This window comes from Penicillium verrucosum (genome assembly GCF_028828655.1).
Source record: "Penicillium verrucosum strain IBT 35672 chromosome Unknown utg000001l_segment0_segment0, whole genome shotgun sequence".
NCBI classification, from domain to species: Eukaryota; Fungi; Ascomycota; class Eurotiomycetes; order Eurotiales; family Aspergillaceae; genus Penicillium; species Penicillium verrucosum.
In genome coordinates this window covers 5,910,340-5,938,247 of record NW_026643210.1, presented here as the reverse complement: position 1 = coordinate 5,938,247, position 27,908 = coordinate 5,910,340, and the positions used below count along the sequence as shown (strand labels likewise).

Here is a 27,908-nt window from a genome sequence, read left to right as displayed (position 1 = left end):
CAGCAGACGGGTCAAGAAACGGTCGATCGTCAATCCAGTTAGTCAGTTTGACAGCAAATAAGGGCTGATGATCTGAATAGGCTTCCAGGATCTATACATCGTCAGTTGTACTCCATGGTCACTAACTTATCAGCACTAGTCAACCCCCATTTGGAAAAGAAAAAAAAAGGATGTCCACATAGCCGCGGCAACGGAAACCACCCGGTATCATAAAATTGCCTGGATAAATTGAAGATACGCTTAGGATTGGCCGATGTGTAGGTATCCGCGTTGCAGGACTTGGCAACTGCAGCCGTTGTAGCTCCTAGGGGGCGTGACCTGTCAAGAAATGCGAAATCCTGGAGTATTCGTAAGATATGTATGTTGTACGGAGGAGTTCAGAAGAATGAAAGCTTGGCAGTGGGTTTGGTCATGCTGGATGGGATTTTCCATGCAGAAACTCCAGATCGACAAAGAAGCCACGGGAATATATATTACCAGGAGCTCTCTTAAAACTGAATTTGCAATCTGCAGTCATTCAAGTACACAGTACCGAAATGAAATAGTGGCAGATGGTATTGAAGTTAGGTACCGCCTACCCGAAAAGCATGAGGGATCGACACTAAATGACAATACCAATACCAATTCTGTTTCTTTCGACCTCATACAATTCCACCTGGGCACTTTTTCCCCTTCACGCTTCCACGTAGAGCCTCGTCTCTTGTCCCTCTCTCATTTTCTCTCATTCTCTTTTTTTTCCTTATACATTTACTTCCTTTTTCTTTTTCCATCTTCATTACCATACCAGCCAACTCTGCACCATTTCCTTTCCCCCCCACCCACCCACACTATAGTCAATTTTAGTCCGTTTTCGCCTTTTTCCTGGTCCCAGTCCTTGGCCTCATCCCGCCAAGCTGACTCGGACCTGGGTTTCGGGCTCCCTCGTCCATGACACGCTCCGCTGCATCTAGGAAGAACCAGAGCAATCGACAGGAGAATGGCCTGGTCGGTCCCGGCAAGAAAGTAACCAAGCAAAAGTCAAGCGGCCATCTCAACGGCTGTTCGGGCAACGGCTCTGCTACCGGTCCGGGCGCGTCCGCTCATTTCGATTTATCCTCCGTGCGGTCAACTAGCGATACGGCCGTCGCATCTCCGACAGTTTCCGGCAAAGGGGGAGATAGCACGAAGGCAGATGGCAATGTGCGTGGGATATTGAATGGACATAGCAAGGGTGGAGAAATGGCAGCCGCGCAAGAAAACGGCGATGTCGCCCAAAATGGTGGCATAGCAGGTCATGCCTCTCGCAACGGAACCTCGAAACGATCTGGATCCAATGCCTCGATTAACCCGCTCCAGCTCGCATCCACCATTCTCAAATCGTGCCCCATGTACGACACCATCGCCATCTTGATCTTTTTGCTACAGCTTCCACCAATGGTCTTGACTCTGGTTCAGTTCTTGTTCGCCTCTTTAACTTTCATGCCTCCGAGTGGCGCCGCGGCCGGTTCTTTATCGTCGAACTTCGATATTTTTCAGGGTCCGGCTGGGACGCCATCTCTGGGGACGATGATTGCGATGGATGGCTTTTGCATACTTCTCTGGGGCCTCTTTATGTGGACATGGGCGCAAAACTTTGCCATCGATCTCGCTCATGTCCAGGTTGCTATCACCCTGGGTGGCGGAGGTTCCGGGAAGAATGGTGGGGTCAATGCTCTCTGTGTCGGAATTGTTCTGCTTCTTCATCTTGTTCGCAGTAAAGGCATCCAGGACTTTGTCTTGGGTCATCTTGTCTCTGCTAAACTGCTCAGTCCCGATCTCCTCTCTCAATATTCGCACCTGCTGCCCGCCGAGTTCCGACGGTCCGAAGCACAAACCTCTCCGAGCTGGCTCCGCAGCCTTCTTGCAGTCCACATCCTAGCACAAGCTGGAACCGCCATGGCACGACGTTCGATGGCCAAGAATCGGTCACCGACCCCGTTACGGACCGGCAAGCGGGGAGATACGGAGGCTTCTGCGGGGTCACAGGGACAAGCTGATTCTGCTCTGGAATCTGCTGCTAGTGTTTCGTCTTCTTTCGTGGGACCTGATGGTCAGTTGAAAGACGGAAAGGATCGCTTCACATCAGCCAAGAAACGCAGACGGCAAGCCAATCAAGTTCGGAGCCGACAGCCGTTCTGGGCTGCGCTCGCCAGTACAAAGGTCACGGTCATGAGGGAATATGAACATTCGCGGGCTGCCTCTAAAACAGCCCGCAATCTCACAATGACGGAGGAGGATTTGCAGGGTGTTTCTCTCGACGACGGGTTGATATGGATTACGGATGTGGATAGCTCTTCGATCAAATTCGCCGCAGGAGAATTTACCGATGACCCCGCTGTGTCGGGTTCCTTTGAAACCGGCCGTTTGGGGGAGACATGGAACCGTTCTACGTCTGCGTCAACGGTGCGCTCTGGGCTACGGCTTCGATATGCAGGGTTTCAGATGCTAAGGGGCCGAGCGTTGTCCAATGGCGGGGCGAGATCGCTGGACTGGCCCCCAACTGCGCCTACACATGTGCATTTGTACGAAGCGATACCGACGAGGAAATCTGTGCCATGAGTGTCAAGACGCCTACGACAACTGACACAGAGCAAAGTAAGTTCACGTTAAATAACACCATGTCTTTTTCAATAAGCTCATTGCTTGAACAGTCATTTCCGCGGTATCGACACCCCCGCAGCCGACCTACCGTCCATCATCCCCCACAACGACCCTCAAGAACTCTATCAGCAATGCGGAATCCAAGTTGAACGAAAAGCGCAACCGTCTGAAAAAGACGAAGAACGACCACAAAGCTGTTATCACGAAAATCCGGAAAGAACTCGAGAACTTCAACACTCGCCTCCACAGCGGAGGTGACGAGAGCCGCCAAAAGCAGCGTTCGCTTCAATTGGAACGAAACATCCGACAAACCGAAGAGGCCACTGCAGTGCTAGAGGTACAACTCGACACTATGGGAAGTGTTCCTGAGGAGGATATGGAAGAGTGGTCGACGCACAAAGCGGATTTCGAACGCGAGGTAGAGCTTTTCAATTCGACGAAGGAAGAGGTTACTGCTGCTCGGGCAGCTGCAGCTCAGCAGGTGGCGGCACTGGAGTTGGAATTGACTCAGGTTATCCAGAAGCGCGAGCGTCTCCAGGGTCGCCGCACTCGGGTGAATGAGCAGTATGAGCGTATCATCTCGGCCAATGCACAAGGGTTGAATGAGAGAGAACGTCGGGCTGCCGAACAATTTGCCAGAGAGCAGGACCAGTCAAAGATGGAGACCAATTTCCATGAGCAATTCGCGAGCATCAGCCAATCTGTACAGGATTTCCAGCTGCGCACGAGTCAACTCTGGCAGCAGGCATCTGCAATTGAGCAGTCCATTCAGCAGCAACAACAGCAGATGCTCGTCGAGTCCGGTCCTCTCACCCCCGAAGGCAACTTGCCAGGCACCAATCCTTTGCCTGAGACCAGTGGTCCGTCGTTCAACGTATCTACGTCCACTGCACCTAGCGCTCGATCTCTGTTGGGGGGTCTCGGCTTTCCTGCGAGGTCTAGTCCACTGCAGATTTCGTCTTCGCCAGTGCACGAAATGCCGTCAAATCCAACTAGCCCATCGCAAGACCTTCCCTTCCTCCCACAGTTTCCAACCTCTCCCGTCGGCAACGTGGGCTCATACTTCGGGTCGGACATCAACCACCGAGATCGTTCGTTCTCCAACCGCTCTACTCGCAGCAGCCAATACGGCTCTGACTTCTTGGACGCGAACCGCTTGCCACCTCTCCAGCTTGATCTGGCCGAATTACTTGGTGAAACCAAGCCTCGCCCTGGGTCCGATGGAAATGGTTTCCTGCATCAAGGTGGCCGTCCGGTTTTGAGCCCTTTCCAGCGAGCATTAAGTCGAGGTAGTGGCACTGGTAGTGGCAGTGGTGGTAGTGGCAGTGGAACTGGCAGTCCGCATTCGTCGCGAGACTAGTTCTCGTGGCGGTTGCTTCTGTGGTTTCATGCCTAGCCGCGCTGTCAAACCGGTGCTCGATCTCAATTCCGTGCTTGTCTTCCGAGAAGTAACCTCAAGTTTTGTGCGTCTGTGCTTTTGGTTCTGTCCGGTTGGATTCCCGCATTGTGCTAGTCAACCTCTTTCTCATCGGCTCTCACTGTGATGGCCCCTTGTTTATTGAGTCATTGTGGTTGTGTGGCATGCATCTCGCGATGAGATAGCAACTCTATGGATTCGATCGAAGTGAGGTACATGGCAGCTCTGTTCCTAACACCGAAAAAAAAAAAAGTGTTCTATACTCGGTTGTTGTATACTCTCTCTCTCACAAAAAGCGTAGACGCATCAATATCATGAAAGCATTTCTCATCTTCATCTCTCCATATTTACTGTAGGATTGCATCGTGGATATGTCGTTGAAAGTGGCTGCGATACCATATGTCTAATTAAAAAAATCTATGTACAGGCCAAACGCCATAATCCCGAGTTACATATATATATACAGTGCTTTGCCGGAAGGCATAAGCGATGAAGCCTTATTTATGGCTCGAATGAAACCAGACAAGTGAGACAACTGTCCCAGCTCAAAGCTCACCCCCCATCTTCCAAAACTTGGTATTTGCATACGCTAAACAAAGCCGTTCAGGCGAATGCTCATCCAAGAACTTGTCATTTTGTCCCAGCGTCGAAATAGACCCAGAGCCCTCGATCGCCCGAACAACAGTACCCAGCACAATCGAGTGATCATGCACATCAATCTTCTGCGGATGTAGGGTACATTCAAAAACAAATGGAAAGTCAACACCATCATTAGCTGCTGCTGCTTCCGTCCTCCGCTTAAGAATAGGAAGCGGTCTTTGAGGATGTCCATCTTCGTTCTCAGTAGGCAAAGCCGCGAACTCAAACTCCCCATGTCCCTTTAACATAGCAGCGAGGGTGACATTCCCCTTAGAGAAATCCCTAGCTAGAGTAGCAGTCTTCGGGCCGGGTGCAAGCAAATGAACTAGAAACCGGCGGGAAGCGAGTAGCGCATTCAACGTTTCCGATGGGCGGCGCACGTTGAAAGAGATCACAGGGTGTGGGGTGAGAGTGACGGTGCTGAAGGAGGAGACGGTCATACCGCGGAAGGAGGTTGTGTCTTCTGGACCGGAGGGATCGGTCGCTGTTATGATTGCGACGGGGTATGGGACTCGACGCATGAGGAGGCGGACTTGGTCGGATATAGATACCGAGAGTGTTGGCGGTTGCGGTACGTTGCCTGCATTGGACGGGGTATTGGTCTTTCCTGTGCAATCATTTTCTTTTAGAGGGGCTGTGGCATTGCTGGTATATCGTCGTTGATCGCATCGTGATCGGTATTGGGTATATGGTACAGGCGGAGAGGTGCGGAGGGGAAGGAGATGTTCCCAGGAACCGGGGTGTGTAGTTCGTAATGCATAGTAGTTCTAATGGTTCACGTTAGTACACTTGACAGAAGCACTTGGAAATACACCATAACAACCTACCTCCGAGTCCTGTCCGAACAGTCCCATGCGCGACTGGAAAGACGAGCTTCATCCCGCCGGCCTAGAATTGACGGAGCTTTGAAAGGCACTCAGGGAATCACGCAGGACACAAAATCACAGATATCCAGACTCTGCCAATTCATGTCTAAATCCTCAGCAAAAATGAAGAGGAACTGACAGAGACAACAGGGCAATATGAAGTTATGCTCAACATCGAAGTTATGAAAAATCCCGAGGACCCGCTTACATAACCCGCGATAATTTCTCTGCTATAGCATCAACTTCACAAACCTCCGCAACCTCCCCGATAGCCATTGCGACCCCGTCAACCTCCGCCCTCCCGGACAATCCCATTATTATCTCTATCGGCATTGCCGAACCCACCACATCCAATATGTCAATGCACACTTCCCTCCGCCGCACCGCGGCCACAATCACCAACTCAACAACCACCATCCTCCCTACAAGACTCCCCACGCAAACAAGCGGCACAACCTTCGTCTGCTCCCAATGCCGACACGCAACTCTCCTCCGCCGCCCCAAACGCCCTTACACCTTCACACAGCTCATCACGCTTTCGGACGGCAGCACCTTCACGCACCGCACGACCTCCCCGGCCCCAATCTACCGTTCCACACGCGACACGCGCAACTCTCTCCTCTGGAACCCGTCCAGCAGCAAGCTGATGAACGTCGAGGAGGATGAGGCCGGTCGTCTCGCTGCTTTCCGTGCCAGATTCGGTCGCAGCTTCGATGCCAGCGCGCCCGTTGATGAAGAGGCGGCGGCTAAGGATCCCGTTGCTGCTAAGCAGGCAGAGGCAGAGGCGAAAGCTCAGGCTAAGGCCGAGCAAGAAGAGGAGGATAACTTGCTTGATTTGATTAGTGCTTTCGGACAGAATGAGGCGCCGCCGCCGCCGCCTGAGAAGAAGACTCCTAAGTTCACGAAGAAATAGTGGGCTTTGGATTGACTAGGTTGAATCAGAGTGTCTGGCAGTTTGAGCTGCTTGGATGGGAGAGGAGTTGGGATCTTCTTTTGTCTTCTTTTTGTGTTTTTCTTTTTCTTTTTCTTTTTGTGTTTTTGATCTTGTACAATATGTATACATATGTCTGGTATGAGCCTGCTGTATTATACCAAGAATTCATCTTTTCTCTCATCCATGCTATACTATATATTTGTTAAGTCTATGCTGATGCCATGGGACTTTAAAGCTTCTCTTTCTCCAAATCTTTTAAGACAGGGCAGATTCGATGACTTACGATACAGCACCTGGTCCATCTTGCTCGTCAGTCTCATACAACTAGATATATACCTAACACAAACTAACAGACCCAAGGCCCTCGGTCTAGAGTCAAGAAAAGTAAAATTCAAACATGCATTAGCATCCATCACCTCACCTCAGCAACAACACTCGACCCAGCCTGCAAATTAACTAGGTTCATGGACATTCCGCTACTTGATAGTCTGGTCTGGGGGAGGCTGCATATAATGACGTGGAGGATGCGAGAATGAAAACAATTATACAAGTAGAGAAGATAACTATTTAGTTAGCTAATAACTAGTTAGTTAGTTATAATTTATCTTATAGTTGAGGCTTATTAAATGGCATGCTGAATAAGATTGTTCAGTGGCAGATCTCCTTAGGTACCCTCTTCCCCCCGCTGAAACGTCGATTGGTTACTCGGCACTCTTGGCGCAAAACCTCGGACAATAACCAAATTGGTTGCAATCGTACTCAGGTCCTCTCCCAACCTTGGAATTATTTACTCTTAACCTAAGCTAATCTGTCGCAGCCCATCATGTGCCCTGCAGACCAAACCGTCGCAACGAACAATGACCACTTGGTCCAGTCTGAGGACCCCGAACACCCCGCCAACCTTATCCCCGAACTCTGTCGCAAATTCTACAACTGGGGATGGGTTACCGGCACTGGAGGTGGTGTAAGCTTATACTTGCAAGGGAAAAAAAAAATACAATCGTACTCCGCTGACGGAAAAGTAGACCTCGATCCGCCAAGGTGACCACATCTTTATCGCGCCGTCTGGAGTTCAGAAGGAATTGATGCAGCCCAACAACATCTTCGTGCTCCAATGGCCCACCCCCAAGTACCCTGCCTCGGACCGCAACTACATCCGCAAGCCCCTCAAGCTCAACCCCTCCGCCTGTACTCCGCTATTCCTAACTGCCTTTGAGCAGGGTGCTGGCTGCTGCATTCACACTCACTCGCAATGGGCGGTTCTAGTCACCCTGTTGGTGGAGCGGGAGAAGGGCCCTGATGCTTGCTTCGAGATCAGCAACATCGAGCAGATCAAGGGTATTCCCCGTGGAAAAGGAAAGGGCATGCTTGGATTCTTTGATAATTTGAAGATTCCCATTATTGAAAACACCGCCTTCGAAGAGGACCTCACCAGCGGTTTGGAGGCAGCCATGAACAAGTATCCGGACACATACGCGGTGCTTGTCCGCAGACACGGAATGTAAGTGATGGTAACCTCACTCCATGTGGTACTGATGCGGTATACTAATGCTGGTCCTTCCCGCAGTTACGTCTGGGGTGATAACACTGCCAAGGCGAAGACTCAGTGTGAGAGTCTGGATTACATCTTCCAGCTGGCTGTGGAAATGCACAAGCTGGGCCTCCCGTGGGTCAAATAGATACTGTGCAGTATTAATGACCTGTTTTATGCCGATGGTGATTGGAGCTGGGAAATCGTGGATGACTATGTGAGAAGCTCCAATTGAAATGATGTGACGTATTGCGACATGGGGACATTTAGAACAAGCTAGCCAGGGGCTGGGCACATATTATCGGGTAATGGCTGGCAACGAGGGAACTGTATTCGACATAAGCATAAATAAACAGTCTTCAATTTATCAAAAAGCAGTGCCAATGGCAAAAAGTAGTTGAATAAGTCAAAGATGAGAGAAACACCACATGGGGGCACTCCGGATCCCGTGAGTGACTAAGGATGCGGATCAGCCTCCACTCCAACCAGCTCCCTCTCCAACTCCATGTCGCATCCTCGAAGCTCCGATTGAACCATTAATATTAATTCGTTGATTTGTATTCTCGCCGTTATCCCCTTCCTTTCGCTTCGATCTTATACCGGTAACAATGGATCTCGACTCTGGAGATTCCCCGTGGGGCGGTAGGCAGTCATGACACCACACAGCTCTTTGATTCCACGGTCTGATTTATGATGCAGATGAGCCTTCACAGTTCAAGGCCAGCGATGGCTCCTCCAAACCCAGCACTCAGGGAGGTGGTATGTTTTTATCTGGCTTGCTCTTTCCACGACCTCTCACTAAGCGCACTCTACCATACAGCAGCTGCACAAGCCCCCGCGTCATCAGACAGCTCACCCGCTGTCCGCGTACCAGGAAGAAGAGGCCCCCGAGGCACACGCAAGATCAGCGCACAAGCCACTAAACTCGAATCCGTCGATGATTCCGTTGACCCCCTCGGTCCATTGGGAGAAGCGCCCGCCGAGGCCATCCCAACACCCACAGACGAGGCACCAGCACCGCCCCAGAAGGAGCCGTTCGCCGGACGTGGCGCGCGACCAATGTCCTCTCCCTCCCAGACATCCGGCGGAGTGGGAGCAGCGGACTCAACCAATGTGGAAGATGAGAGCGCGGTCTTCCGAGGACCTCCTCCTGTGCAACCGCCGGTGCAAGCGGATGGACCGAAAAGACAGACCCAGCCTAGCATGAGCGTGGAGCAAGCTGCGAAGCCCACTTTTCAGATCTATGTCGGAGATCCACACAAAGTGGGAGATTTGACAAGCAGTCATATCGTTTATCAAGTTTCAACGAAGGTAATTGGACTACATGGACATGATAAACCTGCAGATTGGGACAAGAAGAAACTGACAGTAATTGGTATGGCTAGACAACATCTAAGGCCTATCGCCAACCCGAGTTCACTGTCAGCCGTCGATACCGTGATTTCCTCTGGCTCTACAACTCCCTGCACAGCAGTAACCCGGGAGTGGTTGTTGCACCTCCGCCCGAGAAGCAAGCAGTTGGCCGCTTTGATACCAACTTTGTAGAGACGAGGAGAGCTGCTTTGGAACGAATGCTTAACAAGATTGCCGGCCATCCTATTCTTCAACATGATGGCGATCTGAAAATCTTCCTGGAAAGTGAAGCTTTCACCGTTGATGTTAAGAATAAGGAAAACCGTGAGCCCGATATTGGCCCAAGCAAGGGAATGCTGAGCTCCTTTGGTATCTCCGTTGGTGGAGGAACCAAATTTGTGGAGCACGACGATGTAAGTGAATCGTGTCTGATACAATGGTCTCGCCCGCTCACATGTAGATAGTGGTTCCACGACCGAAAAGTCTACTTGGATGCATTGGAGAACCAGCTTAAGGCTCTATTGAAATCAATGGATACTGTGGTCCTACAACGAAAGGGCCTGGCCGAGGCCGCAGGCGACTTTTCGAGCTCATTGCATGCCTTATCTGCCGTCGAGCTGTCTCCCGCCCTCTCCTATCCATTGGAGGGCTTGTCAGAACTCCAATTGCGCATTCGGGAACTTTATGACCGACAGGCGCAGCAGGATGTTCTGACACTTGGAATCACCATCGATGAATATATCCGTTTAATTGGAAGTGTCAAAATGGCTTTCACACAGCGGCAAAAGGCTTTCCACACCTGGCATGCAGCAGAGTCCGACCTACAGAAGCGGAGGAATAACCAAGACAAGCTACTCCGCCAGGGAAAGACTCAGCAAGACCGCTTGAACCAAATCAACGCCGACGTCGCAGATGCAGAGCGCAAAGTCCACCAAACGCGGCTGCTCTTCGAGGATATGGGCCGGCTTATGCGAAACGAGCTACAACGGTTTGAGAAGGAAAAGGTGGAGGACTTCAAGTCCGGCGTTGAAACCTTCCTCGAAAGCGCAGTCGAGGCTCAGAAAGAGGTAAATTCTTGTCCACCTTTGCGGGTTTATATCACCCAGCTAACCCGAAATACAGTTGATCGAACTCTGGGAGACATTCCTCCTGCGTCTAGATGCTGGCGAGGAAGGGCTTCCGTATTATGTACCACCCGAGGCGAGCGATGCACCTGCTCCGACAGAGCCTGCAGCATCGGGCCTAGAATCAGGGCTACTGGCCGCTGAGGATGACGCTTGATATATCCCTCATTTGTAGTGTGCCTTTTTTCCCCACAACTCCCAAACTAGCACTGTTTTATCTCGTCTTGGCTTGTATTCATTATGGAACAACCCTTTCGCGATGTTCGTTTATGCTATGCCATGCTGCAACTGATGATGATGCCTAGCAAGCTGAGACGCTTTGTGTTTTTTTTCTTTCTTTTATTTCCGCTTCACTCCGAATACCACTGTTTGCGTATTGTAGCACTGTCTGTTGTCCATAGCACGTATCACTATCACCGTGGTTTTCAAATTCGAGCTTTTACAGTGGATCTTAGGGATGAATTCATCCATGAGAGAGACATGGATGAATTCGGTTGCAAGACTTTGCTATAACGGTTGGACGCTTGGCACGGTTACTATTATTACTATGTATGCTAGCTATAACTAACTGTTGTGTAGACATCTGACTGCCCAGGCCGTGATGTTAGGCTGGCCACCTAGATAAGTAGCTCTCTCTGGAGATCTGTAGGAATCAACCTTTCCTCTCTCTCTCTCTCTCTGGCACCTAATAGCTTCCTCACTAACTACTCTAAATGCCACTACTTCTGCCCTCGCCGCTCATCAAGGCCGCGAAAGGACTTACGGCGTTGCCCAGCGGGGAAGGACTGAGGACCGGACCGTACAGACTGGTTTGGCCAATGTGAACAATCACATGAGGCTATTCTAACCCGCATGGAGGATCACATTCGGTAGTTCTGAGGGTAGTCACCTAAGACTTGCAGCGCGTCGCTAGACCAGCTTGACCACTGTGAACAACCTGCATGAGGAAATTGAGGAGTTCTACTGCGATTTATGTTTTCATTTTTCTATTTTTAAAGGGTTTCTGGCGTCTGTTAGTGTAAATGGAGCCTATGGCTGAAACGCAATGAAACACATTCTTCACTAAGCACAACATGAGCGATGAGTAGAAGTGTAAGGTAATGTTCTGCAGAATACAATATGGCGCACTGGTGACTGGCGGCTATACACTGCCGAAGACGGATAACAAGCGGTACCTACCTACCTAGGTAGGTAACTATCCATGGATGGTATCTACGGGCGACTAAGTATGCTGGCACATACAACAGTCTACCCTAAAGATTCACCCACCCCCTAAACTAGCGGCCGAGAGATCTGCCAATTTTCTAATTCAATTCAGATTCAATTCAGATTCAATTCAGATTCAATTCAGATTCACTTCAGATTCAATCTACTTTAAAAGTCCCTATGCCACTTAGAAGGCATTAATTGTATTAACAAATCTGTGGGGAGGAGTGAGAGTTCATCGTATACACGGCCAATGTCTCTTAGAAAATGCACAACGTGACCTTGGTAGCGATACTGCTGGCCACGGATCAAGCGAACTTCGAGAAATACATGAACCCGCGATATCAAGATCTCCTCCATCTGGGTGAGCTCCGGCAGCATAGGAGGCATCTCGTCCGGCTGCATGTTATTTAGCGCACTAAATAACCCTACAGCCTGATCCTGACCTCTATCAGCCTTTCGGTAGTTAGAGCAAACCCCATCGGCAAGCTCCATGTTGAACCATCGCTGACGGCAACGGGAACAGGTCTCCATTGAGTACGATTGTAGGCGGTTGTAGAACGACTCGATCAAGGACCACTCTTGATCGGAGACAGTGGGATCAGACGGCCGAGATCCAGTGGTTAGTGGTATCGGACGGGTATGAGTTTCAGATTCGTGAGGGTTCGGAGAGCTAGCTTGCTCTAGGAGAGGCGCTTGTTCCGGAAGAGGAATAGGGTTATTGTCAGGGAGTGCTTGTGCTTGTACTCTGGCCTCTGCTCGTATACTAGCTTGCGTTTTGGCTTTGGCTTTTGACCGTATATCGCTGTCACGGCACCTCTGGCATCTTTTGACCTCACCGGCGCGGAACTTAGAGCGGAACTAGTCCAGAGGTAGCGTTCGCAAGCACTGTGTATAGGTCCTAGTCGGGGGATCCGGCGAGCCCTCTATATAGATATCTGTCGTTGGAAACGAGAATGCAAGGGGATCTGGAGATGACTCGATTGGAGCCGAGCTCTCCTCGGTAGGTGGAGGGTCCATAGAACGCGTACTGGCTCTAGCCACGACGCGGCAATCTTGACAATTTCGCGTCTCTCGGCGTGTAGATACTAACTGAAATTGATGCAAGGGACGTACATGTCCATATCGAGAGTATAGCTTTGAATCCATGGGGTAGGAGAAGGGTGAATGATTTGGCTGAGATATATACTACGAGCAATAATCTAGTTGAACATATTGTTGAACTCCCATGCATGCATGCATGTTGTTTGCTGCAGACTGAGCCTTTTGATATTTGTTTGCTATTTGCTATTTGCTATTTGTTGTTTGCTACAATTGAGCAATGTTCAGATAGTTTCTACAGGGTATATAAACCCCTGCATTATTAGTTTTACCAATTAACAATTCTTGCTTTGCTTTCTCCCACACACATAGTAGTAATCTACCATAGATTGCTCATCACATATTACACGAATATGATTGGTCAATTCCAATATTCACTAACTAGATTGGGTCTAGTCTACATTTATTCTACCGGGTCAAAATCCACAGAATCTACACGGTGAAAAATTGATCGCTGAGAACCGGAATAAAATCCAGGTCACGTGACATGCGAGGCCCTTATGATTTATATTGCTTCGCTTCGCTCCGCAATTAACCTTATAATCTAGGTCTTCAATTAGTTTTTGTAAATTGAGAGTAGATCTAAATTACCACTGGCAATAGAATGAGTCGCCCGCAGTCGCCCAGGATTTCCGAAAGCTAAACCTAATTGGGAACTATATCATTGCGTGCTTTACAATTTGAATGAGCATAACTTAGAAGGACTTGGATGAAATTTATGCCTCTCAAGACCTTTCTCTAGTTTGACACTCTCCAATTCGTAACATATCCTATATAGGAAGCGACGTTAAAGTCATACGCTAATTGTGCACTAGTAAAACTGAGTGGAGGTGGGTGGATCTTTACCAGGTAGACTGTTGTACATAGTGTAACTATGTGTATTTTACTAAACAATGGGCATTGATAGAAATTGACATAGAAATAGAGATATTGTAGAGGCTGAGATATCGAAGGTTATATATATCAAAGTTCCCTTTATAGATTAAGCCCTTTTTTTTAGCCATTTTCTACTATCTACCAGATGAATTGAGGAGGGAGAGAAGATACTTATACAACTAGATATCTAGCAAAGGAGACCACTAGAAAGACCACAGCCGTATAGGCGGTCAATTATGTCTTATTATAGGAATTGGGATATTGTAGTAGTATCCACTATGTAGATATAGAAAAGTCCTCCGTACAATTTATTCTTTCTACCGCCTTCTAATATATCTAAGAAGAATCTTTCCGTTCCTTACGCAACATAGAGATTTTCCAGTGCACTCCTAGTTCTATAGTAGTCCTACTGGCCTCCTCTCTAACAAGTTAGAAGCACCTTGCTGTTGAAGCCTCTAACTAGTTACATATAACTGTATACTTAACGCCTTATATTTCCTCCGACCCCTGGTTCTTAGGCCTATGACCCCGGCATACCGTGGGTTGGGCTTTGTGGAAGCCCACCGATGGTGTCTAGTAACAGGTAGTTAATTGTAGTTGGTACGGTAGTAGGTGGTGGTCGAGGGATAGGCTTGGCTGTGGCTACTGTATATGCTGAAGCTGGCGCGTATACCCCCGTTTATCTTTTCCTCTATCAAATTTGAACAGTCCCCTATCCCTCCTTTAGCACGCAATTCTCTATCGTATAACGATTGCTGCTCCTAAGACGGCGGAAGTACTCGCTTCTAAATATCAAACACAAGCTTTGTCACCATGTTCGAAGAAATCTCAGCGGCTATTAATAAGTTCTAGAAAGACTTCGGTAAACTAGCTATGGTTATCGCTAATGCGGGAATTTGCTTTCAGTATATAAGAGAGGAGTTCTAGGAGATCATAGAGGTCAATATCAATAGGACTTTCTCTACCGCGCAGGTTCGCGTCGAGGGTAACCGCGAGACGAGGACTCGGCAGTAGGCTTCCGTACGACCAGACTGGCCGATTTGTCGGAGTGGTGTATATCTTCATGGATGTTTCACCCTCACTTTTCGTAGTATTAGATACCATCAGTAATTGGCAATTGTAGACATCTGGAAATAGTTGGACACTTACCAAGATAATCAATACCAGTAGGGAAATTATGGGTTTAACTACAGCCCGGCTAGGTCAAGTAACTTCTTCTCTGAGATGAGCCCATGTGGAGAGGACAATAAGGTCCCTGAGACTCATTAGACCATACTGGAGGACCAGAAGTATTAACCTCCAAACCTTTTCATTTTGGTATGAAGGCGACCGTGACGGGGGAGTAATGCATGTTGATGTTGCCACCGTCTCGGGGATACCTTTGATCTTCGGCTAAGGGAAGGTGATAACATTAACAATTACCTACCTAGGTAGGTATAGGGTCACTCTTGATCTATTATCCCCGCAATCCCCCGCAATCCCCACATTCTCAACCCCCGGAATCGACGACTTTACGAGGTTCCAACTTGGGTTCTTCGGAATGCTACCAAGAAATTAATCGCGTCATGGGCTCCCGTCTCGGAGGCAGCCTGTCTCGTGGAGTGAGAATGGAATAAGCTAAAGCTCGACCCCGGACTTTACTTTGGCTCCACAGAATAGATGTAGATATAAATATGAGAAATATAAATATATAACAGCGACGGTGTCCGAGTCAAGTGGATTACCAGAAGCATTGACTTTACCCTGTGCTCAAAATGTTGAAGTCAGGAAAGCCGTATTTTGGCCTCCGAGGCGGATGGCTCACTTTCTGGATCACACTAGCCTGTGGTGCTGACATGACCCTTTATGGATACGACCAAGTTTGTCAAACTTCACAAGCTCTCAGATATGCTGGACTAACACGGTTACCTAGGGAGTTTTCAGTGGAGTCATCATCTCCCGTGACTTCCTTCGACTGCATAATCTCGAAGGACCTACCAATACAACAATCCTGGGGACTGTGGCCGCCATTTACGATGTAGGTTGCTGTCTCGGTTCCCTCCTTGCCTACCGGCTCGGAGAACAGCTTGGACGCAAAAGCACCGTGCTGGTGGGTACAATCATCATGTCCATTGGTGCCCTTCTGCAAGCATCCTCCTATAGCCTGGGTCAAATGATAACGGGTCGAATCATCACCGGGATTGGCAATGGTATGCCCAAGCACCATGAAGCTTTGAGTTAGTTATATAAGGGCTAATTATTTTTCCAGGTCTCAATACCTCAACAGCACCAGTTTGGCAGGTGGAAACATCGAAGGTCGAGTGGCGAGGAAAATTGGTCATCCTTGAAAACTGTCTCGTCCTCGTCGGCTTTTCTCTTGCCAATTGGCTAAACTACGGTCTCTCGTTTGCTACTGGCCCAGTATCATGGCGCTTCCCCTTGTCTTTCCAACTCATCTTTAACATCATATTGTTCTGCACCGTTCCATGGCTTCCGGAATCTCCAAGGTATATATATAAACATGTCTTCTTTGGACAGACCCTTCCATTAATCGCTTTATAGATGGCTCATTGCCCACGACCGTTCAAACGAAGCTGTTCAGATTATCTCGGACATCGAGGACAAAGACATTAACGACGCCTTTGTTCAACTTCAAATGAGCGAGATACAATATAGCGTGGAGTACGAGCGAGCCAATAGTGTCAGCTTCAGCGATATTTTACGTGGGCGAGCCCATGAAAAATCAGGCACAAAAACAGTCCGTCGCCTTATCCTGGGAATGGGAGCCCAAGCGATGCAACAGTTTACCGGAATTAATGTGACGTCTTATTATCTGCCAACTGTGCTAACCAAGTCCGTCGGATTGAGTGAAACGTTAGCAAGGCTGCTCACAGCTTGCAATAGCGTTCAGTACCTTTGCTTCTCTATGATAGGTATTCCGAATGTCGAGCGATGGGGTCGACGTATGCTTATGATATTCGGCGCTACGGGGATGTGTTTCTGCTACGTATTTATCACGGCTCTTATCCGGTACAATGAGATGCCAGAATATCCACATCGCCACGACGTGGCGTCAGCATCAGTGGCCTTCTTTTTCTTGTACTACGTCTTCTTTGGAATTGGTATGCAGGGCGTGCCGTGGTGTAAGTTCATGATCCTGGCCTCCCTCCTCCCGTCTGTGAATCTTTTGCGCCAACTGACTCTATAGTGTATCCTACTGAGATCAACTCGCTCACAATGCGGACAAAGGGAGCCGCCCTGGGAGCTGCCACAAATTGGATCTTTAATTTCATGGTTGTTGAAATTACACCCATCGGCATACAAAACCTCGGCTGGCGATTTTATATCATTTGGATCGTGCTGAACGCGGTGATGGTACCTACCATTTACCTTTTCTACCCGGAGACAGCAGGTCGCTCTTTGGAGGACATTGATGACTACTATCGCGGCAATCCTCCCCTTCTGGTCTGCCTTGATAAGGAGGCAATATCTAGCAAGCGCCCTGAGAAATATCAAGCACGCGATGAACACATCATGCATGCCAAAGAAGGTGAGACGGCACAGCACTTGGAAAGTGTGGAGAATACCAATGCGTGATTTGAGAACATCTGGATTTCGGAGACCCTAACGATCATTGTATCAAAGCTCCTATTGAAGAAGCATATGACTTCGATTCTGCAAGACTTAAACTAGTGCCCACTGATTGATTGTATGCAGACGCTCAATGCATTTGCCTTTGCAATTGCTTACAACGACGGGTTGTCAAGTCCCGCTGCCATTATGTATATTCATTTTCAATCAAATGGGAAATCTTCTGTACAAACCCTGAGTAGAAATAGAAAAGTCCTCTGCACAGATTATGTTTTACTGTCTTTTAATACACATGAGTAGACATCTAAAAAGACATGAAAAGGTCACATAAGCAGCCGACTATTCTTGTTTCGATATAAACACCCTAACTACTCAAACTAGCTCTTTTGGATTAGGTTCCCCTGTCTCTTCCTATACACCTGTTGATACTTTCCGTCATTTAATCATAAAAAGGAAAAGTAAAGCCACACTAGCACAAATGTAAGATACACCACAGAATACCTGTGCGTTTCGATATGGTTGGTAGGACCCTAGACGGCGTAGTTTGAGTGCTATAACTTCGGAGACTATAATTTCATATCAGCCCAAGATCTCCGGGCCCCGCATGTGAAGTCCTTACATGTTGTAGGGAGCACAATAAAAGACCAAGACAAAGAGAGGAGCGATTGGAGCTGCTCCAACCCAGCGACCTCAACACACAAGGGTCCCACAGTCTAATAGGAAGTTCAGCAACCACGTACAATCAATACAGACTGCATCAACTTACAACCCAGAAGACCCCGAGAATAGCCCCACTAATGAAGGCGAAGAGAACAAGGACGCCGTATGATGTCGAGGGAAGCCAAATGACAAAACAAGTAACACCACAAAAGCAAGTCAAGAGGCCGGCGACCTCAATCCTGCCAAAACGATCGCTGGCAACACCAATCAGTGGCCGACCAATAGCAGTCCCTAAGTTTAGGATCGCGTTAACAATTGTAGCTTGGCTGTCAGAGAGTCCAATGGAGCGTGCATAATCCGGAAGTGAAAACAACAGACAAATATAGCCAAGCATACTAAGAAAAGCCCATGATAGCAATAGAAGCACGTCTAAACGACGTAAGAGTTTCACGTCGAATCCCCGCTGGGACGGCTGTATAGCTTCATTGCGATTTCGGATTAGTAAAATGGCGATGATCAGTATTGAGCAACTGATAATAGCTGTCAATCGTAGAGCCCAAGGAAGAGATATCTTCTGAATAATTGAACCATCCATAAACGAAAAAATCAACCCACCAATACCTGACCCAGCCGCGCTGATCCCGTTGGCAAGACTTCTTTTCTTATCGAACCACTGAGAGAGAACAGGAATGCTTGGTATGTAGATACATCCAACTCCAAATCCAATCAAAACCCCCTGTGACAGATAGAGCTGCCAGATTCTTTGTGAAAAGGACGCAGAGACATACCCCGATGCTAAAAGCCCTAGACCAAGGAACATCGGTAACTTGGTGCCGTACTTTCGAGCGATGACTGTAACAGCAGGGGCTACCAACATTGCCATGGAGAAATTTAAACCCCCAATTAGTGCAAAGTCCATGGGAGTAGCCTCAGGGAACATGTTGTTCGAGAGATAGTGTGCCAAGTACACGCCGTATGACTGTTAGAACATAAGCTGAGTTGCCGTTGACACGGTCGATGGAGAGACAACGCACAGAGACTGCGCCCCACGTGAAGCAGTTTATAGAAAAGCACGCGGCCACGCATATCCAGCCATAACCGCCGTCTGGGGGCAGAGAGGTGTTGGAAGAAAGCGACATTGTATAGTATCAACATGAAACTGCGGGGAACAAAGTCTCTGTGTGGGGATTCCCTCGGTTATTAAATATAGTTTGACTCCCAGTAGCCTATACATGCATACGGGGGAGGCGAGATATATTTAAAACAGAGGTAATCGAATGCATTGCTACGAGTCTCGACTTGCCGAATGTGGTATGTCACTGTTCCTTGGCATCGCTATTTACACACGAATGATCGACAAGAACTCGAACATGACTTGATAACAATACAAATATGCTAATAGTTTCGATGAATGCTTATACGGCCTGGCATCTCTTTTGATAGTCATTCCCAAGGCCATTTTAGATGTCTTCTTTAACATGTATTTCCCCGTCATTGGTACTGTAGCTAGAATATAGGCGAAAAAGGCTTTAAATGTGAGAACCGACGTTTCTATGTATACTAAACTTCGAAAGAGGCAGTAAAAAGCATACTTTGTGGAGAGCATTGTTCTATATATAGCCAGGGAAGGCATTCTCTATATTATTCTATGTCTTTTAACTGGATCTATATCTTTCAACTGGATTTTGCGGCAAGCAGCTTTGCCTCCTTTACCTTTCTTTCCTCGCGTTCACTAAAACGGTCACCAAAAAGACCGATGTGAGGCCGCATCAGAATCGTATATTTGACAAACTCCTCCATGCAATCCACCAGACGATCTCTGTTACCGCTAGGCATGAGTCGTTGATCTTCCGGTTGGCCTTCGTCGGGGAACTGTGTATATGCCTTAGGGATCGAAGACTGATTCGGGATCGTAAACATACGCATCCACCGACCAAGGATACGCAAAGAGTTGACCGCATTGAACGATTGGGATCCACCGCACACTTGGGCAATGGCCAGCGTTCGGCCTTGGGTGGGACGGACACTTCCGGTAGACAGAGGAATCCAATCGATCTGATTTTTGAACACAGCGGTCTAACATTGCGGGAAATCGTAAGTAAATAAAATACGTTAAATGTTAAAATTATGGCGAGAGATTACTCACCAGATTGCCGTGCTGTTCCGGCGAAACCCAGACATGCCCATCGCTCCACACACTGAGTTCTCTGAGCTCCTGTACTTTCGGATGGGCGATATCACTCTCGTTCTTCATAGGAAGGCTTTCGGGGTTAAAGACGCGTACGTCACAGCCGAGTCGGAAAAGGATACGGGAAGCTTCCAATGCTACCAGTCGGGAATATGATCTTTTGCGAAGACTGCCATAGAGTACCAGAACTTTCAGCCTCTCGTTTGTAGCCCGTAGGTTTTGTTCTGCCATGTCCGCTGCGGTGGTCAAGTCTAAGTTGTTGACCCAGTCCTCGGTTGCATTGTTGTCAAGGATGAATGGTCGATATTTCTGGCGGATATCTTGGTTATCTTCACTCGGGGTCAATGCCAGAGAGCGATATGAAACATCGGGTTGGTGGGTGGTTTCAACTGTTTGGGAAACGGTGGAGGACATCCTTTTTGTATATTTGGGGCGCAGCAGAGATTGCGAGATTGCTGGCCGAAGTGTCGAGGGCACTCTTTGTATAAAGTAATATAGCATAGATTCCAAGGTTAAAAGATAACCAGAAAATAAGACTAAGACAGACAGTTAAGAAATTGACAGTGATTTTGGGGTGATATAGTAGCCCTTGACAGTATGTCACTGACAAAAAATGATTGGATAAGACTCGGTCTGAGAAGAACCAATCAAATTCTAGGAAGTGGACCCCAAGACCCATGGATCTTTGGAGGCTCTTGCCCATTGAAATTCAACCTTCTTCAACCTTCGGGTTCTTCCCGAGTATACTCCGTAGGGATTCCGGGGACAGGGCGATCATGGACTTAATACGTTGGAAATGGGAAATGAATCAAAAGAAAAGAGGAAAGAGGGATACAGTCGACCCAAGGTTGCTGCCAATTTGTACCAGAGAAAAGGGGTGCAGAATCTACCTATAGCTGACTTCTAGTAAATGGGACCTGCTTGATATTCCATCTTATTTTTATCTTTGGTATAATAATTGTGTTTAGTATAAAAATCGGGACTTGGTGGATCTAAATCACGTTAGTACATGTACTGTTGTACTCCGTATCTTGGCTTCACATTCCTGCCGAGGTCCCGTGTCCTATCCATATTAGAACGTTCACTCTATCTCTGTTCTAACCACCTCTCAAGCTCCTGTACAAGCTCCAACAGCCGAAATGAGCACAGAAGAAAGCGTACATACTCTCCCTGACGGCCTTGAGCTGTATGCCAAGACATGGAAGGTATGGTTGAATTTGCAACACGGCTTTGATCCCTCTCCGAATAAGCTGAGATGGACACCAACCCCAACATATTGATTTCCAAACCTAACAAAGCGATCTACTCTATAGACTAGCGGGTCTCCACTTGCTGTTTTGGCCTTTATCCATGGCTTCAGTGACCACTGTGAGTTTATCAGGTCTACGAGCAAAATCAGCCAAGACAGTCCATGTCCATAAGACAGAATACTGACATAAACCCTTGCTAGGCAATGCCTACCATGATCTATTTCCAACACTAGTGTTGGCAGGTGTAGAGGTCAGATCTTTTGATCAGCGGTAAGTGTTAACCCACCAAAGTCCACCCCTATGCTGGTATATCAATATAAATGCCCCGCAAAGAAACCAATTTTTTTTTCAAAATAAACAACCCCCTAACTAACAATCCAAAACCAGAGGATGGGGCCGCAGTGTCAAGCAATCCCGCGACCGCGGTATCACAGGCCCAACTTCGCAAGTTCTCTCAGACATCCACTCTTTCTTGCAAAGCCTACCGTCCCGCCCCAACGTGCCCCTCTTCCTAATGGGCCACAGCATGGGCGGCGGCCAAGTCCTCAACTACATCTTCCATCCAGAGTCACCCTACAACGGAGACAAATCCACCCGGCCCAAGTTCGCCGGCGTGCTTCTGTACTCCCCTCTAATCGCCATAGATCCATCCTCCCGTCCCTCAAAACTGATAGTCGCAGCGGGGCGAATTGTCGCAAAGTTGATCCCCCATAAGCAGCGGTATTCCCCGCTTGATGCGAATCTGCTGTCCCGTAACAAGGACGTGGTCAAGGAATTCGCGGCTGATACGCTGTGCCATGATACGGGTACTTTTGAGGGGTTGGCGGGCATGTTGGATCGGGGCATTTGGTTGGAGGGGATGTTTGCGGCTGGGGATGGGACTTGGGCGAAGAGTGAGCTGCCGTTTTGGTTTGGACATGGTGATGGGGATCTCATTACTAGTTATCCTGCGACCAAGGACTTTGTTAAGGCGTTGACCGAGAAGGGTGCGGATGTGAAGTTTTGTTCTTATGAGGGGGCCTATCATAAGTTGCATGATGAGTTGCCTGAAACGACGGAGAGGTTCTTCGTCGACGTGAAGGCTTGGATTTTGGCTAAGGTGCCTGAGACGAAACGCGAGATGGCTCAGGATGAAGTAGAGCGTGTTGAGGGTGAAGGTGGCATCGACACTGCCGTTCACGAGGACGTGGATACCGAGGGTAAAGCGAAGCTGTGAAGTGATTGTTTTCCGTTCTGACACATGTTTTCAAGCATATCGTTAATATTATTCTCATAGTTCTCTATATAGTACAAATGGGTTCAGTCTATATCAGACATGCAATAGAATACAGGTATATAGTACAGGATTTATATGCTTGGGACAGCTGGACCGAGAACTTAACGGTCTTCGATCCGTCGCCAGACCGCCACGAAACCACCGCCCTGGATACGCAGTCCGACCTTGGGCCGGCAGACCAAGACAGACTCTGCTTCCTTGGGAGGCTCCTCTGTGGTGGACACCTCAGAAGCAGCATCAGAGGCGGTGGACTGCTCGTCGGCCTCGGCAGGAGTGGAAATCTCAGCATCTGAAGGGGTAGCCCAGGATGCTGGGTCGGCGCCGGACTTTTTAGTCGCAAAACGCACATCCCATGTGCGGCCACCGCTGATTCCAGAGCCAAGCTCGATCACCTTCTCCTGAACGAGGGGGAGTCGCTGGTCCCGGATCAGTTGCAGGCACTCGCCAATCTGCGTGATACTAGGCATGAATACCACCAGGAGGCCATCACGCTTCAACATCGGAGTAACATGTGGGATCCTCAAGTTTGAGGAAGGCATGTCCAGAATGACGTGTGAAAGGAATGGGTCGACAGGGTTTCCCCCAGTCAGTGAAGCCAAGCCAGTCTTTTTCCGCAGCTGCTTCTGCTGGGCAATCCAGTTCTCGACGGGGCCCACATAGAAATCGGTGTTACCTGCGTAGATTCCACGGCGGAATCCCCGGATATTTTTCTCGGCCAGCGCAGAGAACTTCGGCGATACGTCGACTGTGTGAATTACGGCGTTGCGCTGCGCTCGCCATGCATCCCATTCCTCTTGTGCTGGATCCGCAACTGGCTCGGCGGGTTTCTCTCCTGTTTGTTCTGTATCCATTTCGCTAGGCCTGATAACTCGGCCTTCTATGTATTTGATCTGAGATCGCGATGGGCGGCGCGGAGGAGTAGTATTGGCCGCGTGAATGGCACGCGCCAGGTGTAGTGTCAAGGATCCATGGCCTGTCCCGGACTCGAGGATTTCCATGGTGGGTTGTATTTCGCCCGCGGCGGGGGTGTCGACATGAATATCGAGAAGGGAAGCAATCAAATTGGCATCCTGTGGATAGATCTACTGGGATAGCGTGAGTCCAATGCATCTCCGTGTTTGATCCGTAGGAGTGATTCATACCGGCGTGACCAAGCGAGGGGTCAGGGCGACATATTCTTCCAATGTTGGGAGACTGACTCGAAGATTCAGGCCTGAATATAATGAAAGTTAGTGACATACCCAGGGAATACAGAAAAGTGGGTGTTATTGACCTTTGCGAGACTGTACGGTGTCCCAGACCCGTTTCCCAATGATACTGTCATGTTCCACTGCTCCGCGAGGAGTTTGGAGCTTTTCACCTCGTTTCAATGCTTTTGACAATGAGGGCTGTTTGCCGTGTACAATGACTCGATCTCCCTCTGCGAATTTCGTTAGCGCGATGTTGGGATGAGGCGTTGCAATATAATTTACCTTTTATAATGGAAAAATTGGTATCAATGGTTCGAGAGCGCAAGGATCCTGGTGGCGGAGTCACTCCAAAGACGCGCTGCAGGGCCTGGCGCACACGAGACATGATATAGAGCAATATCAAGTAGTAGTCCAGTGGCCCTGAAATAAACAGCAAAGGGAAAATCTGGCGGATCGAGACTAGCCCGCTGCGGTACCGCCCCGACCCACCCACCCCCAGTCACCGAATCGAGGGGCACATCTTTAATCTCGGCACTTGCTTTTCTTCATTCTCTGGATTGTACATACATTTGGATTCATTTCTACTGCTATAGATAGTGATCATGGGTTCCAACGCTCTCCCATACATCGAGACTAAGCCTAAGCTCATCTTCTTCACCGACTTTGATGGGACCATTACAGTCGACGACAGTAGGTGCTTCCCCACAAAGTGCCAGTACTTGAATGCTGACAAGAATCGCAGGCAATGACTTCATGGTATGTTGCAGCGCTACCCTTCCTTAGGTCTTCACTAACACCACTCAGATCGATAACCTTGGTTTCGGCCTAGAAAAGCGCCTTGCATTGGGCAACCGGGTCCTTGACGAGACTCTGAGCTTCCGGTGAGTGTTAAAGACCCTGTCGATTCTACAAGCAAGCCCTAACGGGCCTTTCTTCCTTATAGGGATGCCTTCCGCGAGATGCTTGAAAGCATCAAGACCCCATACGACGAATGCATCGAGATCCTGTTAAAGAGCATGAAGCTGGACCCGTACTTTGAGGAATTCTACTACTGGGCCCAGGATAACAATGTTCCCATCGTCATTTTGTCATCTGGCATGCGGCCCATTATCAGCGCTTTGTTGGAGAAGTTCCTCGGTCACAAGCCAGCCAGCCACCTCACCATCATTTCCAATGAGCCTGCGAGCCGGGATGGCAAGGACATCAACAGCGAGGGTGGTTGGCAGATTGAGTACCGTGATGACAGGTGAGCAACTGTCAATCCGATCATCATTCCCCAGCCTCACTGACAAACAATCACCAGCCACTTCGGGCATGACAAGTCCCTGGAGATCAAACCTTATGCCGCATTGCCCGACGGAGAGCGCCCGATCCTTCTATACGCCGGAGACGGTGTTTCTGATCTGTCTGCAGCTGCTGAAACTGATCTTCTGTTCGCCAAGCAAGGCAAAGGTATTCATCCGCCCGAACCGCCTTAAACCCGGACTCTGGAACACTGAGCTAACGCTGTTGCAGATCTGGTGACCTACTGCCAGCGCAAGGGAATGCCCTACACGACTTTCGAGAATTGGTCTACAATCCTCTCGACTACCAAAGACATCTTGAACGGCAAGGTGTCAGCGGGTGAGGTGGCTGCCAAGGCTTCGCTCGGCCTGTAGAATGGAGTTAGACGGGTATAGACTTGCACCTAGACGGACATGAATATTAACGATGAACATAAATTCCACATAAATTTAAACAAGGATACCGAGAATGTCAGTGAAAAGAGTAAGAATAGCCAAGTCAATGAATCACCAACATACAAACACCAAACACCGGGAGAAGCCTAGACCAACCTTTCAGGAGTCACCGCCTTCAGGGTCCAAGCGTCGAGGGTGAACTGCGAACTTCAATCCTCCAGACAAATTAAACCTGTCCTTTATATCCTAGAGTTGACCGATCTTGGTCCTCTCCTTTGCCCTATACCCCCTGCACTTCGTGGGCATCATGCAACAGGGCATCTCGCTTTTCTTCAAGTCCTTGCCAGGGTGATATCTATCTCATCATGGCTCGCCGGCTAGTACGACATTATTTTACTCCCTATGAAGCCGTTTACTAACACCTAATTTGTGTAGGTCCGAGCGAGTGTACAGCTCGGTTTATTCGCAGCATTCATTCTCCTCGTCATCGTCATTCTCGACAATCGATTTAGTGTCCTTCCCTCTTCAATCCATGGCCATCTTCCGTCGCATTATTCCGGCTACGTGATCACAGACGTGACCGTCACAACATGTTCCTCTCTCAATCCATTCACGAGCTGCAAGCTAGACCCAGAAACCTGGTACCGCGTCGACAAGGACCTCTACCTGCGCTCGGGCTGGACCTCGAGTGCCTACGTTCAATTCAGGAGGAAAAAGGAGGAGGAATTGGGCCCTGATGACAAGGTGGTCATCGATTTGAAAATCAGTCGTCTCACTCCCCCGTCTGAGTTTGTGGGAAAGACCGAAATCGAAGCGTGGGAACCCCGACCGGGAGCCATTTGGCTCAAGCGCTCGTCCTCCCGCCATGCTAGCGACTCCGAAAACGCCGTGACCTACATTGACGTCCTTTACGGAGCGGATGCCGTCGATCCTCGTCCCAACTGGGAAGTCAAAGATACGCCGATTCTCCTGGATAGTCGCACGGAAGAATTGGAGACTCGCCTTAGTATTCGAAGAGGACACCCGCAGGCCAAACCCAAGAAACCCGTTCCCAGAATCAACGAGAACGGGAAATTCAAGGTGATGCAGTTGGCAGATCTCCACATGAGCACCGGTCTCGGCCACTGTCGTGACCCTGTTCCTGCGGAAGTGGCTGGCCAGAAGTGTGAAGCCGATCCCCGAACGTTGGAATTCGTCGAACGACTTCTCGACGAAGAGAAGCCGGACATGGTGGTCTTCTCTGGTGACCAGGTCAACGGAGAGACCGCCCCAGATGCACAAAGTGCCCTGTACAAGTCTGTAAAGCTTTTGGTTGATCGCAAGATTCCTTACGCAGCCATCTTTGGAAACCACGACGACGAGGGTGACCTCAACCGAGAACAGCTCATGACCATATATGAAGACCTCCCTTACTCTCTTGCAGCTGCCGGCCCCGAAGATATTGACGGGGTCGGAAACTACGTTGTCGAAGTCCTCGATTGGGGCAAAAGCACACACTCTGCCTTAACCCTCTATTTCCTTGACACACATTCCTACTCCCCCGACGAGCGTCAGTTCCGCGGTTACGATTGGATCAAGCCGAGCCAAACGCGGTGGTTCAAGAACACCGCCCAAAGCCTGAGAAGGAAACACCTGGAATATAACCATATCCACATGAATGTGGCATTTATCCACATTCCGCTCCCCGAGTATCGCGCGCAAGGAAAGTACTTCAAGGGTGCATGGATGGAACCTCCCACTGCGCCAGGGTTCAACTCTAGGTTCAAGGACGCTCTCGAGGAAGAGGGCGTCTTATTTGTTAGTTGTGGACAGTAAGTCTCAGGCTTTTCAAGGCTCCTTTGTGTCGTTCCGAAGACTAACTGTTCCCTAGTGATCATGTCAATGACTATTGCATGCTCGATGAAGACGAAAATTCGAAGCCCTCTCTGTGGATGTGCTACAGCGGCGGTGTCGGACTGGGCGGATACGGTGGCTACGATGACTTCGTCCGAAGAGTTCGTTTCTTCGACTTTGACAGAGGCCCAGGTCGTGTATCAACATACAAGCGTCTAGAATCGGGTCAAACCGAAGCCAAAATCGATGAAATGATGATCGTGGACGGCGGTGCTGTCAGAGCCCCAGATGAAACATCCTAACAAAGTCTACCTTCTCCCCCTCCCCTCCTATTCTCCTTTCCTTCCTCTTCCCCATCATGTATCGAGATGTCAGTGTGTCTGCACTGCCCCTGTTCTCACATACTGTCGTTTCCGTTCTTGTCGGCGGCGTTTCTCTTATTTTCCTGTACATATATCTTTTTGCCCCTTGCCTGCATTAGGTCGGCGTCTGCGGGGAGTCTTATCTTTTTCTGAAATATCGAAGCCATTTCTCCCAATCATATCCTGCTCCAATTCTCGTAGGTGTGGACTATAACGCTGACTACATTTCATTCA

General features: G+C 48.9%; 13 protein-coding genes across 13 annotated transcripts; 8 read left to right on the top strand and 5 right to left on the bottom strand.

Annotated features, from left to right (window-relative positions):
• Positions 1-927: 927 nt before the first annotated feature.
• Positions 928-3,979, top strand: N7516_002205 (uncharacterized protein; the record flags this gene model as incomplete). The annotated part of the gene is made up of 3 exons (XM_057214925.1): positions 928-2,421; positions 2,469-2,613; positions 2,670-3,979. 3 exons carry the CDS (start codon positions 928-930, stop codon positions 3,977-3,979), a joined length of 2,949 nt encoding a protein of 982 aa, XP_057076808.1.
• A 602-nt stretch (positions 3,980-4,581) lies between these two features.
• N7516_002204 (flavin reductase family protein) lies at positions 4,582-5,529 on the bottom strand (the record flags this gene model as incomplete). The annotated part of the gene is made up of 2 exons (XM_057214924.1): positions 4,582-5,442; positions 5,503-5,529. 2 exons carry the CDS (start codon positions 5,527-5,529, stop codon positions 4,582-4,584), a joined length of 888 nt encoding a protein of 295 aa, XP_057076807.1.
• Positions 5,530-5,896: 367 nt separating this feature from the next.
• Positions 5,897-6,454, top strand: N7516_002203 (mitochondrial 54S ribosomal protein bL31m; the record flags this gene model as incomplete). Its single annotated transcript, XM_057214923.1, has 1 exon — positions 5,897-6,454. One exon carries the CDS (start codon positions 5,897-5,899, stop codon positions 6,452-6,454), a length of 558 nt encoding a protein of 185 aa, XP_057076806.1.
• Positions 6,455-7,260: 806 nt separating this feature from the next.
• Positions 7,261-8,206, top strand: mde1 (methylthioribulose 1-phosphate dehydratase MDE1). Its single transcript, XM_057214922.1, has 3 exons — positions 7,261-7,439; positions 7,501-7,976; positions 8,043-8,206. The coding sequence occupies exons 1-3, from the start codon at positions 7,299-7,301 to the stop codon at positions 8,152-8,154; spliced, it is 729 nt and encodes a 242-aa protein (XP_057076805.1). The 5' UTR covers positions 7,261-7,298; the 3' UTR covers positions 8,155-8,206.
• Positions 8,207-8,567: 361 nt separating this feature from the next.
• Positions 8,568-10,640, top strand: N7516_002201 (sorting nexin 1; the record flags this gene model as incomplete). Its single annotated transcript, XM_057214921.1, has 6 exons — positions 8,568-8,648; positions 8,706-8,765; positions 8,827-9,317; positions 9,392-9,772; positions 9,824-10,426; positions 10,482-10,640. The coding sequence occupies exons 1-6, from the start codon at positions 8,615-8,617 to the stop codon at positions 10,638-10,640; spliced, it is 1,728 nt and encodes a 575-aa protein (XP_057076804.1). The 5' UTR covers positions 8,568-8,614.
• Positions 10,641-11,372: 732 nt separating this feature from the next.
• On the bottom strand, positions 11,373-12,184 carry N7516_002200 (uncharacterized protein; the record flags this gene model as incomplete). The annotated part of the gene is made up of 2 exons (XM_057214920.1): positions 11,373-11,446; positions 11,938-12,184. 2 exons carry the CDS (start codon positions 12,182-12,184, stop codon positions 11,373-11,375), a joined length of 321 nt encoding a protein of 106 aa, XP_057076803.1.
• A 3,236-nt stretch (positions 12,185-15,420) lies between these two features.
• Positions 15,421-17,242, top strand: N7516_002199 (sugar porter family MFS transporter; the record flags this gene model as incomplete). Its single annotated transcript, XM_057214919.1, has 5 exons — positions 15,421-15,525; positions 15,579-15,855; positions 15,915-16,152; positions 16,208-16,788; positions 16,854-17,242. 5 exons carry the CDS (start codon positions 15,421-15,423, stop codon positions 17,240-17,242), a joined length of 1,590 nt encoding a protein of 529 aa, XP_057076802.1.
• A 429-nt stretch (positions 17,243-17,671) lies between these two features.
• Positions 17,672-19,035, bottom strand: N7516_002198 (major facilitator superfamily domain-containing protein; the record flags this gene model as incomplete). The annotated part of the gene is made up of 5 exons (XM_057214918.1): positions 17,672-17,802; positions 17,856-17,949; positions 18,003-18,187; positions 18,512-18,875; positions 18,931-19,035. The coding sequence occupies 5 exons, from the start codon at positions 19,033-19,035 to the stop codon at positions 17,672-17,674; spliced, it is 879 nt and encodes a 292-aa protein (XP_057076801.1).
• A 535-nt stretch (positions 19,036-19,570) lies between these two features.
• N7516_002197 (uncharacterized protein) lies at positions 19,571-20,498 on the bottom strand (the record flags this gene model as incomplete). The annotated part of the gene is made up of 2 exons (XM_057214917.1): positions 19,571-19,972; positions 20,043-20,498. The coding sequence occupies 2 exons, from the start codon at positions 20,496-20,498 to the stop codon at positions 19,571-19,573; spliced, it is 858 nt and encodes a 285-aa protein (XP_057076800.1).
• A 725-nt stretch (positions 20,499-21,223) lies between these two features.
• N7516_002196 (acylglycerol lipase) lies at positions 21,224-22,550 on the top strand (the record flags this gene model as incomplete). Its single annotated transcript, XM_057214916.1, has 4 exons — positions 21,224-21,289; positions 21,398-21,452; positions 21,535-21,604; positions 21,722-22,550. The coding sequence occupies 4 exons, from the start codon at positions 21,224-21,226 to the stop codon at positions 22,548-22,550; spliced, it is 1,020 nt and encodes a 339-aa protein (XP_057076799.1).
• A 161-nt stretch (positions 22,551-22,711) lies between these two features.
• N7516_002195 (tRNA (adenine-N(1)-)-methyltransferase) lies at positions 22,712-24,185 on the bottom strand (the record flags this gene model as incomplete). Its single annotated transcript, XM_057214915.1, has 4 exons — positions 22,712-23,692; positions 23,753-23,823; positions 23,884-24,030; positions 24,083-24,185. 4 exons carry the CDS (start codon positions 24,183-24,185, stop codon positions 22,712-22,714), a joined length of 1,302 nt encoding a protein of 433 aa, XP_057076798.1.
• Positions 24,186-24,402: 217 nt separating this feature from the next.
• N7516_002194 (putative Phosphoserine phosphatase) lies at positions 24,403-25,458 on the top strand (the record flags this gene model as incomplete). The annotated part of the gene is made up of 6 exons (XM_057214914.1): positions 24,403-24,490; positions 24,543-24,556; positions 24,605-24,681; positions 24,744-25,046; positions 25,104-25,252; positions 25,316-25,458. 6 exons carry the CDS (start codon positions 24,403-24,405, stop codon positions 25,456-25,458), a joined length of 774 nt encoding a protein of 257 aa, XP_057076797.1.
• Positions 25,459-25,844: 386 nt separating this feature from the next.
• N7516_002193 (uncharacterized protein) lies at positions 25,845-27,614 on the top strand (the record flags this gene model as incomplete). The annotated part of the gene is made up of 3 exons (XM_057214913.1): positions 25,845-25,859; positions 25,915-27,290; positions 27,350-27,614. The coding sequence occupies 3 exons, from the start codon at positions 25,845-25,847 to the stop codon at positions 27,612-27,614; spliced, it is 1,656 nt and encodes a 551-aa protein (XP_057076796.1).
• Between the last annotated feature and the right edge of the window lie 294 nt (positions 27,615-27,908).

Excerpts from the sequence above, each read along its gene's own strand:
- mde1 (XM_057214922.1), top strand. The coding sequence starts at position 7,299 with ATGTGCCCTGCAGACCAAACCGTCGCAACGAACAATGACCACTTGGTC. Across the intron at positions 7,440-7,500 it reads TTACCGGCACTGGAGGTGGT|ACCTCGATCCGCCAAGGTGA; the intron begins GTAAGCTTATAC and ends ACGGAAAAGTAG. Across the intron at positions 7,977-8,042 it reads CTTGTCCGCAGACACGGAAT|TTACGTCTGGGGTGATAACA; the intron begins GTAAGTGATGGT and ends TCCTTCCCGCAG.